At 38.7% G+C, this 13,616-nt stretch overlaps 1 protein-coding gene across 9 annotated transcripts in view; it reads left to right on the top strand.

The window, feature by feature from the left end:
- The first annotated feature begins 83 nt into the window (after window positions 1-83).
- Window positions 84-13,616, top strand: part of MED1 (mediator complex subunit 1) — an 89,814-nt gene continuing 76,281 nt past the window's right edge. For 2 of the 9 annotated variants that reach the window (XM_082373433.1, XM_082373434.1), the window contains exons 1-7: window positions 294-2,791; window positions 4,760-4,866; window positions 7,319-7,397; window positions 9,232-9,286; window positions 9,391-9,523; window positions 10,230-10,258; window positions 13,282-13,353. In XM_082373433.1, the coding sequence (XP_082229559.1) occupies window positions 2,767-2,791; window positions 4,760-4,866; window positions 7,319-7,397; window positions 9,232-9,286; window positions 9,391-9,523; window positions 10,230-10,258; window positions 13,282-13,353 (500 nt within the window). In that variant the 5' untranslated portion in view covers window positions 294-2,766. Of the gene's footprint in view, window positions 2,792-4,759; window positions 4,867-7,318; window positions 7,398-9,231; window positions 9,287-9,390; window positions 9,524-10,229; window positions 10,259-13,281; window positions 13,354-13,616 lie in introns of all 9 variants that reach the window. The other 7 variants (XM_082373432.1, XM_082373431.1, XM_082373427.1 and 4 more) reach the window with 6 other exon arrangements.

Below are 13,616 nucleotides of genomic sequence, written 5' to 3'. Positions count from 1 at the left end.
AAGAGTCCTCTGGAGTCTCCCACAAAGCTTAGTCATTTAAAATTTGTCCATCCTCCTCTTCTTGGCATATAAGATTACTCCTATGTGTACCTTAAATGCTTTTCTTATTTAATGACACGTCTCTCCTATCTTTACTTTTAGAGTACAAATTTTTCCACAATGTCATTTCAGCTGCATTTTTGGTTGAGAAATAATAACTTATTCTATTCTGTGACTAAAATTTGGTAAAGTTTATTCTGTTTTCAAGTTTTATATGATTTAACATTTCCTAGCCACACTTAGTACAGACATTATTGTTTATTTGTACAGAGAGCTTCCATGGGGAAATGTAACTGTGTATCCAACAGTGATACTTTGGGCTAAGAATAAATTAACAAAAAATTTTTGGGTGCCTACAATTACAGTGACCAGTCATATTTTCAGAACTCTAAATCAGGTGAGCCCATCAAGGGCTGGGGCTGTGCTTTCAAGTTTATATTACCAGCTCCTAATACACAAGTATTAGGACTCCACAGACATTTGTTGGATGAAGAGCACTTTGACAACAGGAAAGGAAACAGCATTTTATTTTTTGCTTTTATTTATTTATTTTTTGGCCGTGCCACACGGCTTGTGGGATCTTAGTTCCTCAACCAGAGATAAAACCCAGGCCCTTGGCAGTGAAAGCGTGGACTCTTAACAACTGGACTGCCGGGGAATTCCCACAGCATTTTAAATATGAACTGTCTTTGGAAATTCTCACTTGGATAAATGCTCTCTGTACTTCGTCAATGTTAAGACTGCTAGATTTACATTCTATAATATTTGGAACATACTTTTACACTAAAAAAAATTTGATTATCTGAAATTCAAATTTAATTGAGTGTTCTGTTTTTTATCTGACAACACTATCGGTTTATCCCAACAATATGCATTGAGTCTCTGACATGTGTCAGGAGCTAGGCTAGGCAGTATCACTAGACAGTAGTGAAAGCAGCCGCCCTACCTGGATTTGATAGTTTAGCAGGGAAGACAGGCATTGAATGCATCATCATGTACTTAATTAATTTTGATGGTGAAAGTGGTATTAAAGAGAAATTTGAAATAATATAACGGAGGACCTGATCAAGTCAGGGGTTAGAGAAGCCTTGCTTCTCTAGTCCAGAGCAAGAGACATTTACATTGAGATCTGAATAAGTCGGCCTCAGTGAGGAGAGGGGGATGGGGTAGGGAAAGACCTCCCAGTAGTTAAAAAGGCATGTTCAAGAACCTTGGGAGAGGAAGGAGTGAAGGAATTGTCTGCAGGTGGAAGGTCAATGTGGCTGGGGTTTGGCAAGGGGAGAAGAGCTGGGTCTAGAGAGGCTTTTTAGGCCCAGTAAAACATTTGTCTACTAAGCCCAAGTACAGTGCTAGATAGTGGGGATTCAGAAATGAGAGGCAATTCCTGCCCCGAGAAACTCACTGTGTAGTGACTGAAAGGAATGAGGGCACAGGGAATAGACAAGAAGTAAAATTTAAGTTCTACTTTCAAGGAGCATGGTTTATATCTTTGTGGCAATAAGCATGTGGCAAATAAAGATTTATTCTTATTAAATTTACACTGCTGTGCCTGCTCATCTGAACTGCAGTTACCTGCTGGAATGGCTTCGGAGGATGTTTGCATATCATTTTTGAAATATGGGGAATGTCTGAGACTAAAGAACCAGTGGAAATCCATTGCTTAATATCCTTAGAGCAAACTAGGTAAAATCCAACTTTTCAGCAGTTATTCTCAAGGGTGTGTATGGAAAAACAAACATTAAAAAAAAAAAAAAAAAGGTAGCCTTAACTATTTTAAGAACTTCCACCCAATGCTAGCACAATTGTATTTTAGCTTGGCTCTTGTTCCAGTGGCCACGAACTTCTCGGCATTACTCCAGCTTTCTCTTTGTGAGGATTTACTGATACAAGAGATATGACTACACATTCTTTGTGATTTGTAGTGTAGAGTATTAGCTAAACTGCTTGTTTTCACTATGATTACAAAAAAAGATACAATCAATTGTGAACACCTTTGGGATCCTAAAGACAATTAACAGCATCCGATGATCTGACGGCTGCAAACAAGTTTTTCTGAATCCAGAATCTCCCAGATCTTCAAAAATATTGGAATTGCTCAAGAAAAATATTTCTGAAATTAAAAAGAAATTAGGACATGTAAATTAAGTGTACCGGGCTAGCTTGGGACATTGTTACAAACACCCAACATCTTTTTTCCACCTAGTATCTCAAGAAAGCGAGTATTTTAATAAAATATTCCCGATAACAATATTCTTCGAAGAGCTAGTCTTTTAGTAAAGAGAGCTGGGGATTTAAATTTGCAAACTGCTTAAAAGCCAAAACGAAAGTGCCAATTTTCGCAGAGAAGCCGAACACTACCCACTGACAAACTCCATACCCAGGGCCGAGAAGTCTGAGACAATCGAGAGAGAAGGAAGGGTGGGGAGAATCTCGCGAGTAGCAACGTATTAACCATTTTTCGCGATATTTGGTGCCCAGCCCTTTTCCTCTCTCTCGCAGGATCACGGTTAATCTCGCGATCTTTCGGAAGTTCTGTTGGGGAAGATGGCGGCGGCCGCGAGCACCCTTCTCTTCTTGCCGCCGGGGACTTCAGACTGAGCCTTCCCGGGAAGAGTGGGGACTGCAGGCACCCTGCGTCCCGGGAGCCCGAACCAACTTGGTTCCTCTGTTAGTGGTGAGGAGGGGCATATCCTCTTGTGTAGACCTCAGGCCCTTCCCGCTGTCAGGATGAAGGCTCAGGGGGAAACCGAGGGTGAGTGACTGAGGGGAAAAGCAGGGGGCGGGACACAGCTGGGGGAGCCAATCTCTGAGAGGAGCTGGGGGGCAGATGCTTCCGCGAGGGCCACTCTCCCGAGGGCTCAGAGTCTAGGAGGCGGGATGTGTGTGAGTTTTAGATTCTGACTGCTTTCCTTGGTGATGGAGAGCTTTGACTTTGGGGAGATGGGGGCTCCCAACTTCTGTTAAGGTTTCCTGCTTAGCTAGGGGCAATCATTTGGGCCTCAGGGAATTTTTAGCCTAAAGGGATGGGAGAAGTGGCGAGTGAATGTAAAACTTGCTCCTTCCAGAAGAGAAGTGTGAATGATGACAGAAAAACAATAATACAGCGCTGTATGTCAAAGGACTGGAGAATATTTTCGCGTGAATGAAAAGATTAGGTACTTAAGGTATTAAAAGCCAGCAGTTCTCAAGAATGTCACAGTGTTCACATCTTGTGCTATTGTATATTCTAAAAATGCGTTGAATTTCAATCAATGTCTGAACTAATTCAGAACTGCTGAAAAACAACTTTTCTGTGTAACCTTATGTAGATTCTCTGAAGTTCCACTTTCCAGTTTAAATGCTTCCTTAGCATTTTGGACATAGTTCTGTTGATACAGCTAACTATTATTTACTTGTCTTCTCCAATGTGCTCTGAGCTATGTAGATCAGGATCTTGCCTTTCTCATCATTATATAGTCCCTGGCACATAATAGTTGCTCAAAAAATGTTTCATTAGAGCATTTTTGTAAAGATATTTATCATCAGACTTCTTAAGGGAAAGAAGGGGGGATGTGTTTTGAAGGGGAGGGAGAAAAAAGGTATACTTCTTGGTGCAGAGGAATGACAAGTGTAAAATGGAAACTCGATGAGGCAGTTTTGTCTAGTTTGCTCACTGCTGTATCTCCAGCATGTAAAATAGTGCCTGAGTGAATGAGTCTTGAAAGTGGGAATTGTCAAACATTTCTCCAGAACTAAAAATTGGCTGAAACAAACCAAAAAACAGTTTTCCAGAAGATGAAGGCATTGGAGGGAGGAGTTGAATCTTGATTTAGATGTCACTATCTCAACTCAGATTGCTGACATTCTATTCATCTTTCAATGGCACCTTTTCTGTAACATCCCCACAACTAATTACAAACTTTTCCTCCTTTGAATTTCAATAGTAATGTGTCTCTGTTTTTAAGAACAAATCTCATTTTGCTTTGTGTGATGGTTATTTTCACATTAACTTATCCACACCCCCTCACAGGTGTCATCTCAGGCATGTATTTTTGCACTGCTGGTGGTCTCCAGCACAGGTCCTTGCTCATGCTAAGCAGTTACAAGAATTACAGGAGTGTTGGAGGGTGTAGGAGGTTCCTTTACACACTATCCAGGAGCCATTCTTTTCTGCCTTTCTCTTAACTTTGCTGGAAACTCATCCTTTAGTCACTGACATCTTCCATGTTCATATAGTTTGAGTTCAAATAGGAAAAATCTTAATGGCAAATAAAGCCTGTTTTCTTGATAATACTTATAAATCGATCTCTTAAAATTATGTGAAAAAATTAAGAAAGTCTGTATTTTCACTTTGAAAACGAACTAACCGTAGTTAGGCCATGTTCAAATGTATGCTCTGCACATATCATATAAGGGATTTCACGCATATCATGGAATTATTTTGTCACTAAATGGTAGTCTTGATCCTTAAACAGGATTAGAGATGGTTCTTTTTTTGGTTCTCATTAAGTTTGAATAGAAAGCAGTCCCCTTCTATGGTGTTCATTAGACTAGACCCACAATTGTGTGTGTCTTCCTGTCATTAAAAACGAATTCTTCATATGCTTTGAAGTAAATCATATTGGAAAAGATTTTAACTGAGTTCTTACCAGGATGAAGTATGGGAGTTTTGTTTGCAAGAAAAACTGTGGAAGGTCTTGAAAGAAGAGTTGCTAATGATGTTTTCTGATTTATATCTTAGAGTCGGAAAAGCTGAGTAAGATGAGTTCTCTCTTGGAACGGCTCCATGCAAAATTTAACCAAAATAGACCTTGGAGTGAAACCATTAAGCTTGTGCGTCAAGTCATGGTGAGGATTGTGGTGAAGTGGATAAAGTGTTGTGCTTAGATAATTATTTAATAAGCTAAGCTCCCTGTGTAGACTTTTTCTAACTAGTTATTATGGTGTGTCTTCAGTTTTATTTCTCATAAAATCGTAAGCACATGGTGGCTTTCAACTTTCAAGAGTCTACCTAAGAAGGAGGTATATTTATAAAATTGTGTTAATCGTGAGTTATAATACACTGGGGTACTTTAGGCAAAGTGCTAAGAAATACACCTGATAGGGAGTTCCCTGGTGGCCTAGTGGTTAGGATTCCTGGCTTTCACTACTGTGGCCCAGGTTCAATCCCTGGTCGGGGAACTGAGATTCCACAAGCACCACAGTGCCACCCAAAAAAAAAGATACACATGACAGACAGACTGATATAGACATTTATTTTTCACTTCCTGTCAAGCTCCTTGATTCTAATGTGTTAATACTGTCACTGTATCTATTTTGCTAGTTGAGTTTGCAGTTCATTTTTAATTAACTTCACCTGTTTACTCTGTGGCCCTCTTTCTCTACAATACTACTTCTCCTTTCTGAGTCATTCACCAGTATGGGGAGCCCTTAGTTAGGTGGAATACAGGGAGTGGGGTGAGGGTAGAGGCTGGATGTTAAAAGTTCATCCATATGATTCCAGTGGTAGTAAAATGTTACAGGAGTACTTTACTTTTATGACTTGACCTGGGCAATGGTTATATGGATGTGTTCACTTTGTAATAATTCACGATCTCTTCACTTCAGGTTCATATACTTTTCTGTATACATGTTATACTTCAGTGAAAGTACCCCTCTACCAAACCTTACACCGGGTCCAGAGTAAGTTCAGTTTAGTAGATTTATTAGAGCTTAAAATGATCATATCAGTATATAGCCTAGGAAAAAAACTGAATTTGCTGTCAGAAAACCTGTATTTTAGTCTTGACTCCAGTACTTCTACCTACGCGACCTTGGACAAATTATTTGTTCTTTCTGACCCTCAGTTTCCTCATCTGGAAAGTAGAGACACACAACACCAGTTTGCTTTTTCACACAGTTTTGCTGTAGGGATCAAATGAGATAATGGACACCAAAGTGTCACGCTGCTAAAAGATTTCCGTAACTAAGTTCTACAGATATCTTCTGGCTCAGGATTGTGTGCATAAAAAAGGTTTTTTGTTTTTTTTTAGAAGTCTTAAAGAATGGCAATTTTTCCAGTCTGGGAATTCAGAGGTTGTCATTTTTATACTATAAGGCAGCCATATTCTAGTTTGAAATATGGTCTATAAGTGATATTGTCATTAGGGAGACATTATGACATAGAGGGATTCCAAGTGGCTACTAAGACCCTCTTTTGGGTTACCAGTTCTTGGTTTGGTCACCATAGCTTCCATCGTCTACTTCTCACTTTTGCAGATTCAGAAACCTACTTTTATTGGTATGTAAAAGATTTTGAAGAGTTTTCAACAGCTGACATACTAACAAAATCTCAGTAGATTAACATGGAAATCAGAATGCCAGTTTATTCATTTACAGCAGAGTGTTTGTCTTTTCAGCTACCAAAGTACTGGTATCCATTGTCCTTGCAATGGACAAGGTCCTTGTATATTCAAGGTACAAAGGGAGCTATATTATTAATTAGTCAGATATTTGTGAGGGTGGAATTAGAGCAAAGAGAGATGGATTTAGGGCGTGGAAAAGTCTGAAAAACTATCCTTGTGTCACAAAACTGTTCATACTTCTGGGGACTAGAATGTTGTGCGAAGAGAAACTTCTTCCCTGGATATGTTTAGAAAAACTATGCTAAATTTTTTGCTCTTTGGCTTTTTCTGGACTATGTATCCTGTTTCTTAGAGTCAATCTAGTTTGACTAAGGTCTGGCTGTATTTCTTAGATTACATGCATATCACCTTATTAGATTTGGGAATTGTCCCATCTGAACCACCCCATTTAACTTATTGAATCTTAGGATGTAGTCACTTCTACAGGAGGCTGATCTCATTTATTACATTTTGATTCTTCCTAATTTTTCCCTGAAAGTTATCTTATTTTAGATCTGGAAATACCTTTGGTATAGGCTTTTTTTTTTTTTTTTGGCCATGCATGTGGGATCTTAGTTCCCCGACCAGGGATCGAACCCACGTCCCCTGCGTTGGAAGTGCAGAGTCTTAACCACTGGACTGCCAGGGAAGTCCTAGATCTGGAAATACCTTTTTCTACTTTCATGGATATGGATATGCCTTTATCCATGTATATTAACCTTTCCTTTTTTGGATGGATGGACAAACAGTTAAAAATCTATAGATTATCTAGAATATATAGAAAATATAGAGTATATAGACTATACCATAATATATAGACTATCCTGAAATGTTATTTCTAGGATAATGTGTATGTTTACCCAAAACACTATTGGCTTTGTTAGCTTTTACCTGAAATGTTTTCCTTCTTAATACAGGAGAAGAGGGTTGTGATGAGTTCTGGAGGGCACCAACATTTGGTCAGCTGTTTGGAGACGCTGCAGAAAGCTCTCAAAGGTTTGTAAACATCTTTGAAATATGCTAATTTCTTAAAAACCCCCCGGTTTAGGAAAGACTATTTTATACTTACACTAGAAATATAAATTGAGATAGGTCAACATTCTATGCTAGATGTTGTTCTTGCTTTCATTATGGAGTTGAGATGAGCTCTTACCTGAACTTTTGAAACATTTATTTTTTATCCCATTTTGGAGGTAGGTAGAAACTCAAAAGATAATTGATGGAGGGTAGCTATAAGATTGCAGATAGCAGGGGAAAGTTTTTTTTTTTTTCCCATCACGTGTTCTCTCCTAATTAACTCAATAAGAAGATGGACTTTTTGACTCTAAGAAATTTTTACAGTGTTTACAAAGAATGTTTTCAGGAAAGCAAACATAAAATTCAAATCATGAGCTTGATTATTCAAGCTTATAATTACTACTTCTATTTTTGAAGGAAAATGAAAGTAAAAACAGATTTTACTCTGATTATCACAAATGAACCTAATTCAGCTGAATATTGTTTTTTTTTTAATTGTGGTAAAATGTATATAACAAAATTTACCATTTTAACCTTTCTTTTATTTTAATAAATTTATTCATTTACTTATTTTTGGCCGCACTGGCTCTTCGTTGCTGCGTGTGGGCTTTCTCCAGTTGCGGAGAGCGGGGGCCACTCTTCGTCGCAGTGCGCAGGCTTCTCATTGCGGTGGCTTCTCTTGTTGCGGAGCACAGGCTCCAGGCGCGCGGGCTTCAGTAGTTGTGGCTTGCAGGCTCTAGAGCACAGGCTCAGTAGTTCTGGCGCACGGGCTTAGCTGCTCCGCGGCATGTGGGATCCTCCGAGACCAGGGATGGAACCCGTGTCCCCTGCATTGGCAGGCGGATTCCCAATCACTGCGCCACCAGGGAAGTCCCATTTTAACCATTTTTAATTGTACAGTTCAGTGGCATTAAGTGCATTCACATTGTCGTGTAACCACCACCACCATCCTTCTCCAGAACTTTTTCATCTTCCCAACTGAAACTCTGAACACATTAAACAGTAACTTGTCATTTCCCCTCTTCCCAACTCCTGGTAGCCACCATTCTATATTCTGACTCTAACAATTTGACTACTCTAGATACCTCATATAAGTGTAATCATACAGTATTTGTTCTTTTGTGATTGGCTTATTTCACTTAGCATAATATCTTCAAGGTTTGTCCATTTTATAGCATATATCAGAATTTCCTTCCTTTTTAAGAAAGCTGAATAATACTTTATTGTATGTATACATTATATGTAAACAAAATAACATTTTGTTTATACATTCATTCATTGATGGACACTCAGGTTGTTTCTGTCTTTTGGCTATTGTAAATAATGCCACTATGAACATAGAATATTTGTTTCTATGCTGGTTTTGATGTTAATCTTCCTTATTCTAGCATTAGCAGATAAATGTGTCTTTTTTTTTTTTTTAGCCGCACCGAGCGGCATGTAGGATCTTAGATCCCCGACCAGCAATTGAACCCGCGACCCCTTCAGTGGAAGCGCGTAGTCTTAACCACTGGACCTCCAGGGAAGTCCCTAAGTGTGTCTTCTTTAAATTAAAGATAACTTGTCCCAAATGAGTAATAAAAAAGAGAGGAGAAAGGTCCAATCATTTTTTTCAAATCTTTTTTGATCCTTATTACTGCTTAGGCCACAGCTAAGCCTTACCAAAGAACTTTATGCACATTATAAGCATTTGAACTATTGAATGTGTTTCTGGCTTTGGAAGGATAGATACACTCTCAGGATGTTTCTGGCTCTGAAGAATACAATTTATTTGGAACATCTTTTGTGATTTCCTTTTTTCACCCTTTTGTAGTAACGTCTTTACCAGCAATGACTGACCGTTTGGAGTCTATAGCAAGACAGAATGGGTAAGTAGTGTATCTGTAGGCAGAAATGTTTAACTTAGTGTTGACTTTGGGTGGCTTTATTTATGTGTCTTCTATTAATTTTTGTTTTGATTTGTTCCTGCTAGACTGGGCTCTCATCTCAGTGCCAGTGGCACTGAATGTTACATCACGTCAGATATGTTCTATGTGGAAGTGCAGTTAGATCCTGCAGGACAGCTTTGTGATGTAAAAGTGGCTCACCATGGGGAGAATCCTGTGGTATGTGTTGTTGATATTTCACTGGAATCTGTGGGGTTTACTTAGGGACATTAATTTTAAAAGGAATTGTTGGGGTTTGAAATAGCTTGGGTTTAGGTTTTTTTCATGAGCCACTATAGAGATGATGTGATGGGCTACAACATCAGTAGCTGTAGAGTGGAATTTAGTATAATCTGGGTCCATCTCTGACATCATCCAGAGGCTTTGACAAAAGGAAACACCAGAGGAACCCTTTCCATTTCATATCAACAAACATGAGCCGCAATTGAACAATAGGTTCTGGGGATACAAATAATTTAAAGTTCCTACCTCAAAGAACTTATAATCAAGAAGGACAGATAATTTTGTACATAACTAATGTCTCTGAAAAACCCTGTAATAGAGAGGAATGTAAAATGTGTATAACCAGACAGTTGAATATGGATTCCAAGGATGGCTTTAAAGAGAGGTCCTAATGTTTTAAACAAGCAGCTGAAAGTTGATTCCTTTATAAGCTATTTCATATATATTTTAATCTTTAATTTCCTGACCCAACCCATGGTTTACCAAGTAGGAGAAGATATTTTTGATATCTTAATATAAGAACCTTCTATAGTTTTAATGTTTTTGTTATAAAGCATGTGTTATTAATAAAAGAGAAAAACTTTTGATGTCTTAAAGTGTCTTAAAGTAGTTTAAAATTTTAACATAATTTCTTTAATTTCAGAGCTGTCCAGAGCTTGTACAGCAGCTAAGGTGAGCAGATGACATTTATATTCCCTGATATTGGCAGACAGTGCTATTCTTTTTTTTCTTTTAATTTTTTTTTAATTTATTATTTACTTATTATTATTATTATTATTATTATTTTTTAATTATTTTTATTTTTGGCTGTGTTGGGTCTTCATTTCTGTGCGAGGGCTTTCTCCAGTTGTGGCAAGTGGGGGCCAGTCTTCATCGCGGTGCGCGGGCCTCTCACTATTGCGGCCTCTTTTGTTGCGGAGCAGAGGCTCCAGACGCTCAGGCTCAGTAGTTGTGGCTCACGGGCCCAGTTACTCCGCGCCATGTGGGATCTTCCCAAACCAGGGCTCGAACCCGCGTCCCCTGCATTGGCAGGCGGATTCTCAACCACTGCGCCACCAGGGAAGCCCCCTTCTTTTAATTTTTAAAAAAATTTTTGGCTGTGTTGGGTCCTTGTTGCTGCGTGCGGGCTTTCTGTAGTTGCGGCGAGCGGGGGTACTCTTGTTGCGGTGCGCGGGCTTCTATTGCGGTGGCTTCTCTTGTTGTGGAGCACGGGGTCTAGGCACGCAGGCTTCAGTGGTTGTGGCATGCATTCTCAGTAGTTGTGGCGCACGGGCTTAGTTGCTTTGCGGCATGTGGGATCTTCCTGGACCAGGGCTCGAACCTGTGTCCCCTGCATTGGCAGGCGGATTCTTAACCACTGCACCACCAGGGAAGCCCGACAGTGCTATTCTTTATAGCTAAGTTTTGAGGATGGTCAGAAGTTACTTTCCTGAGGAACAAATTTATTTTCTTGGGTCAAGATTTTTCATAGTCTGTACTTGTTCACTTTCAGAATTGACTTAGCTTGATTTTTTTTTTTACCCTATTCCGTCTATCCCAGGGTTTTTCAACCTTGACAGTACTGAAATTTGGGTTGGGAAATTCTTTGCTGTAGGGGGCTGCCCAGTTCATTGTTGGATGTTTAACAGCATCCCTGGTCTCTCCCAACTAGTTGCTAGTAATATCTCCTGAATTATGATAATCAAAAATATCTCCAGATATTGTCAGGTGTCCTCTGGAGGGCAAAATCACTCCTGGTTGAGAACTACTGAGCTAACCTTAGGAATTCTGTGTGGAACAAAAATAAATAGAACCTAATTATTGAATCAGAGAAAGCTTGAGAAAATTGAGTCTATACCATGAAAAGAACTTTTTTTCACTTCAACTTTGAGAAAAATTGTTTTATATTTAAGGTATATGGGTCCCATTATAGTAAAGTGATAGGCTTGAAGACAGTCTCTTTTAGTAATTGATGTTTTTTGCCATTGGCTTATCTTTTCTCTTTGAATTGAGTGGAAATTTTCATGCTTAAATTTAAACCCAGAACTAACTCTCTGGGAATTTGAGAAAGTCATTACGTCAATTTTATGTTTTAAATTATAGTGAAGTTATCAGATATCACATGGAGGAGTCTTAGAAAGGGTGTTAATATTGAGGAAATAAGTTTTACACTCAGTCTTCTCAATGATCAGTTTAATGTCCTTATAGCCAAATACACCAGATTTGAACGAGCTTTGAAAAATTGCAGTGCAACATAAAAAAATAACATTTTATGATTTCATTAACTCAATAAGTCTAGCAAAGGTGTATTACCAGAATAGTCCAGGAAAAAAATATTTCTGGCTCTAATGTGGAGTAAGAGACCATACCAATTTATGAACTGATGGTGTTCTAAAGTTAATTTGTAGGCATGTTTGAAAGTGGGAACCTTAGGAAGAATATTAGTCTTTACCTGGTTTTGTTTTTTTTTAAATTTATTTATTTTTGGCTGCATTGGGTCTTCGTTGCTGCGTGTGGCTTTCTCTAGTTGCGGCAAGCGGGGGCTACTCTTCCGTGTGGTGTGCGGGCTTCTCGTTGCGATGGCTTCTCTTGTTGAGGAGCACGGGCTCTAGGCGCGCAGGCTTCAGTAGTTGTGGCGCGTGGGCTCAGTAGTTGTGGCTCGCGGGATCTAGAGTTCAGGCTCAGTAGTTGTGGTGCAAGGGCTTAGTTGCTCCGCTGCATGTGGGATCTTCCCGAACCAGGGCTCAAACCCATGTCCCCTGCATTGGCAGGTGGATTCTTAACCACTGCACCACCAGGGAAGTCCTACCTGGTATTTTTGATCACTTTGTATAGATGGTAATTTTAAGGTAGGGAATATATTTTGCTGCTGCTCTTGCTTCCTTTTAATGTCTTCATGGCACTTTGGGCAGTAAGTGTTCAATAAATGCCTGACCAAGTATCTGACATTGTCAGAGCAGTACAGCTTTCAAGAGACATTGTTTTTGTTTTTAAGTTTGAAAAAAGATGTAGAGAGTTAGAATTGTTGAGTTATGTTGGATTCCTGCTCACAAAAGCTTATTTGACTAAGAATCCATGCCTGAATATTAGTTTCTAGGAAGCCAGGGGTTCATAGTAGTAGTTACTTTTTCCTGGGGTAAAGCTAGTCATAGGAACATTTTGGAATATGTGGTTTGCCTCCACAGTACCCATTCTCCTTTTCCTTAGGTCTCCCATCTCTCTCCTAGTGTTCATTTTCCTTCTTTGCTCTTATGTTGCCGTATACATGAAAAGTGTTCTATCTGTATACATGAAGTGTTCTATCTCTATACATGAAGTGTTCTATCTTCCCAATTTATTTATTTCCATTTTCTCTCCAAAAGTTCTTTTTCCTCATGACATCCAATCATCTCAGTTACAAATTAAGAGGAGAAAAAGTGATTTATTTAAACCAAGTCTCATTACTTAAGAGGGAATTACTATATGAGTTATCAGGTCTTTTTGACTATCTTTTATACTGCTTATTAGCACCTCCTCCAGAAAAATGGGGCAGAGAAAGGAATACATTGCATTTTCTTTTCCTACTTTTGATTGATTCTAGAAAACTTTTGGGGAAAAAGAGTAAAGCAAATTATTAAGATTAGTTTTATATAGCCATGATTTTTGGCACTTTGCTGATAAGATTGAATAGTAATTGTATGTTTTATTCTCTTCCCTCTCCCCTGAACTTCTTATAGGGAAAAAAATTTTGATGAATTTTCTAAGCACCTTAAGGGTCTTGTTAATCTTTATAACCTTCCAGGGGACAAGTAAGTATTTTTATTTTTTTGCTTTTTTTGGAAAAATTAGTATAAATCTATAAACCATTTTGTACTTAGAAATTTGCCAAGCCTTCTGCCCTAGCTCATTTGTGATTTCTACTCATACTGACAATGTATAGCTCAGCTTCCAACTTAATGTCTTTTAAAGGTATTTTAAATAAACAAATATCTGCATTAATGGATTATAGTGCTAGAAGATAATCCTTGAGATGTCTTCAACATACTGATTTCTAGGCTGAAAGAAATTGTTA

Source organism: Balaenoptera borealis, assembly GCF_965194805.1.
Source record: "Balaenoptera borealis genome assembly, chromosome: 20".
Lineage (NCBI taxonomy): Eukaryota > Metazoa > Chordata > Mammalia > Artiodactyla > Balaenopteridae > Balaenoptera > Balaenoptera borealis.
The sequence above is the reverse complement of the archived record's forward strand: the minus strand, read 5'-3'. Positions and strand labels throughout refer to the sequence as shown.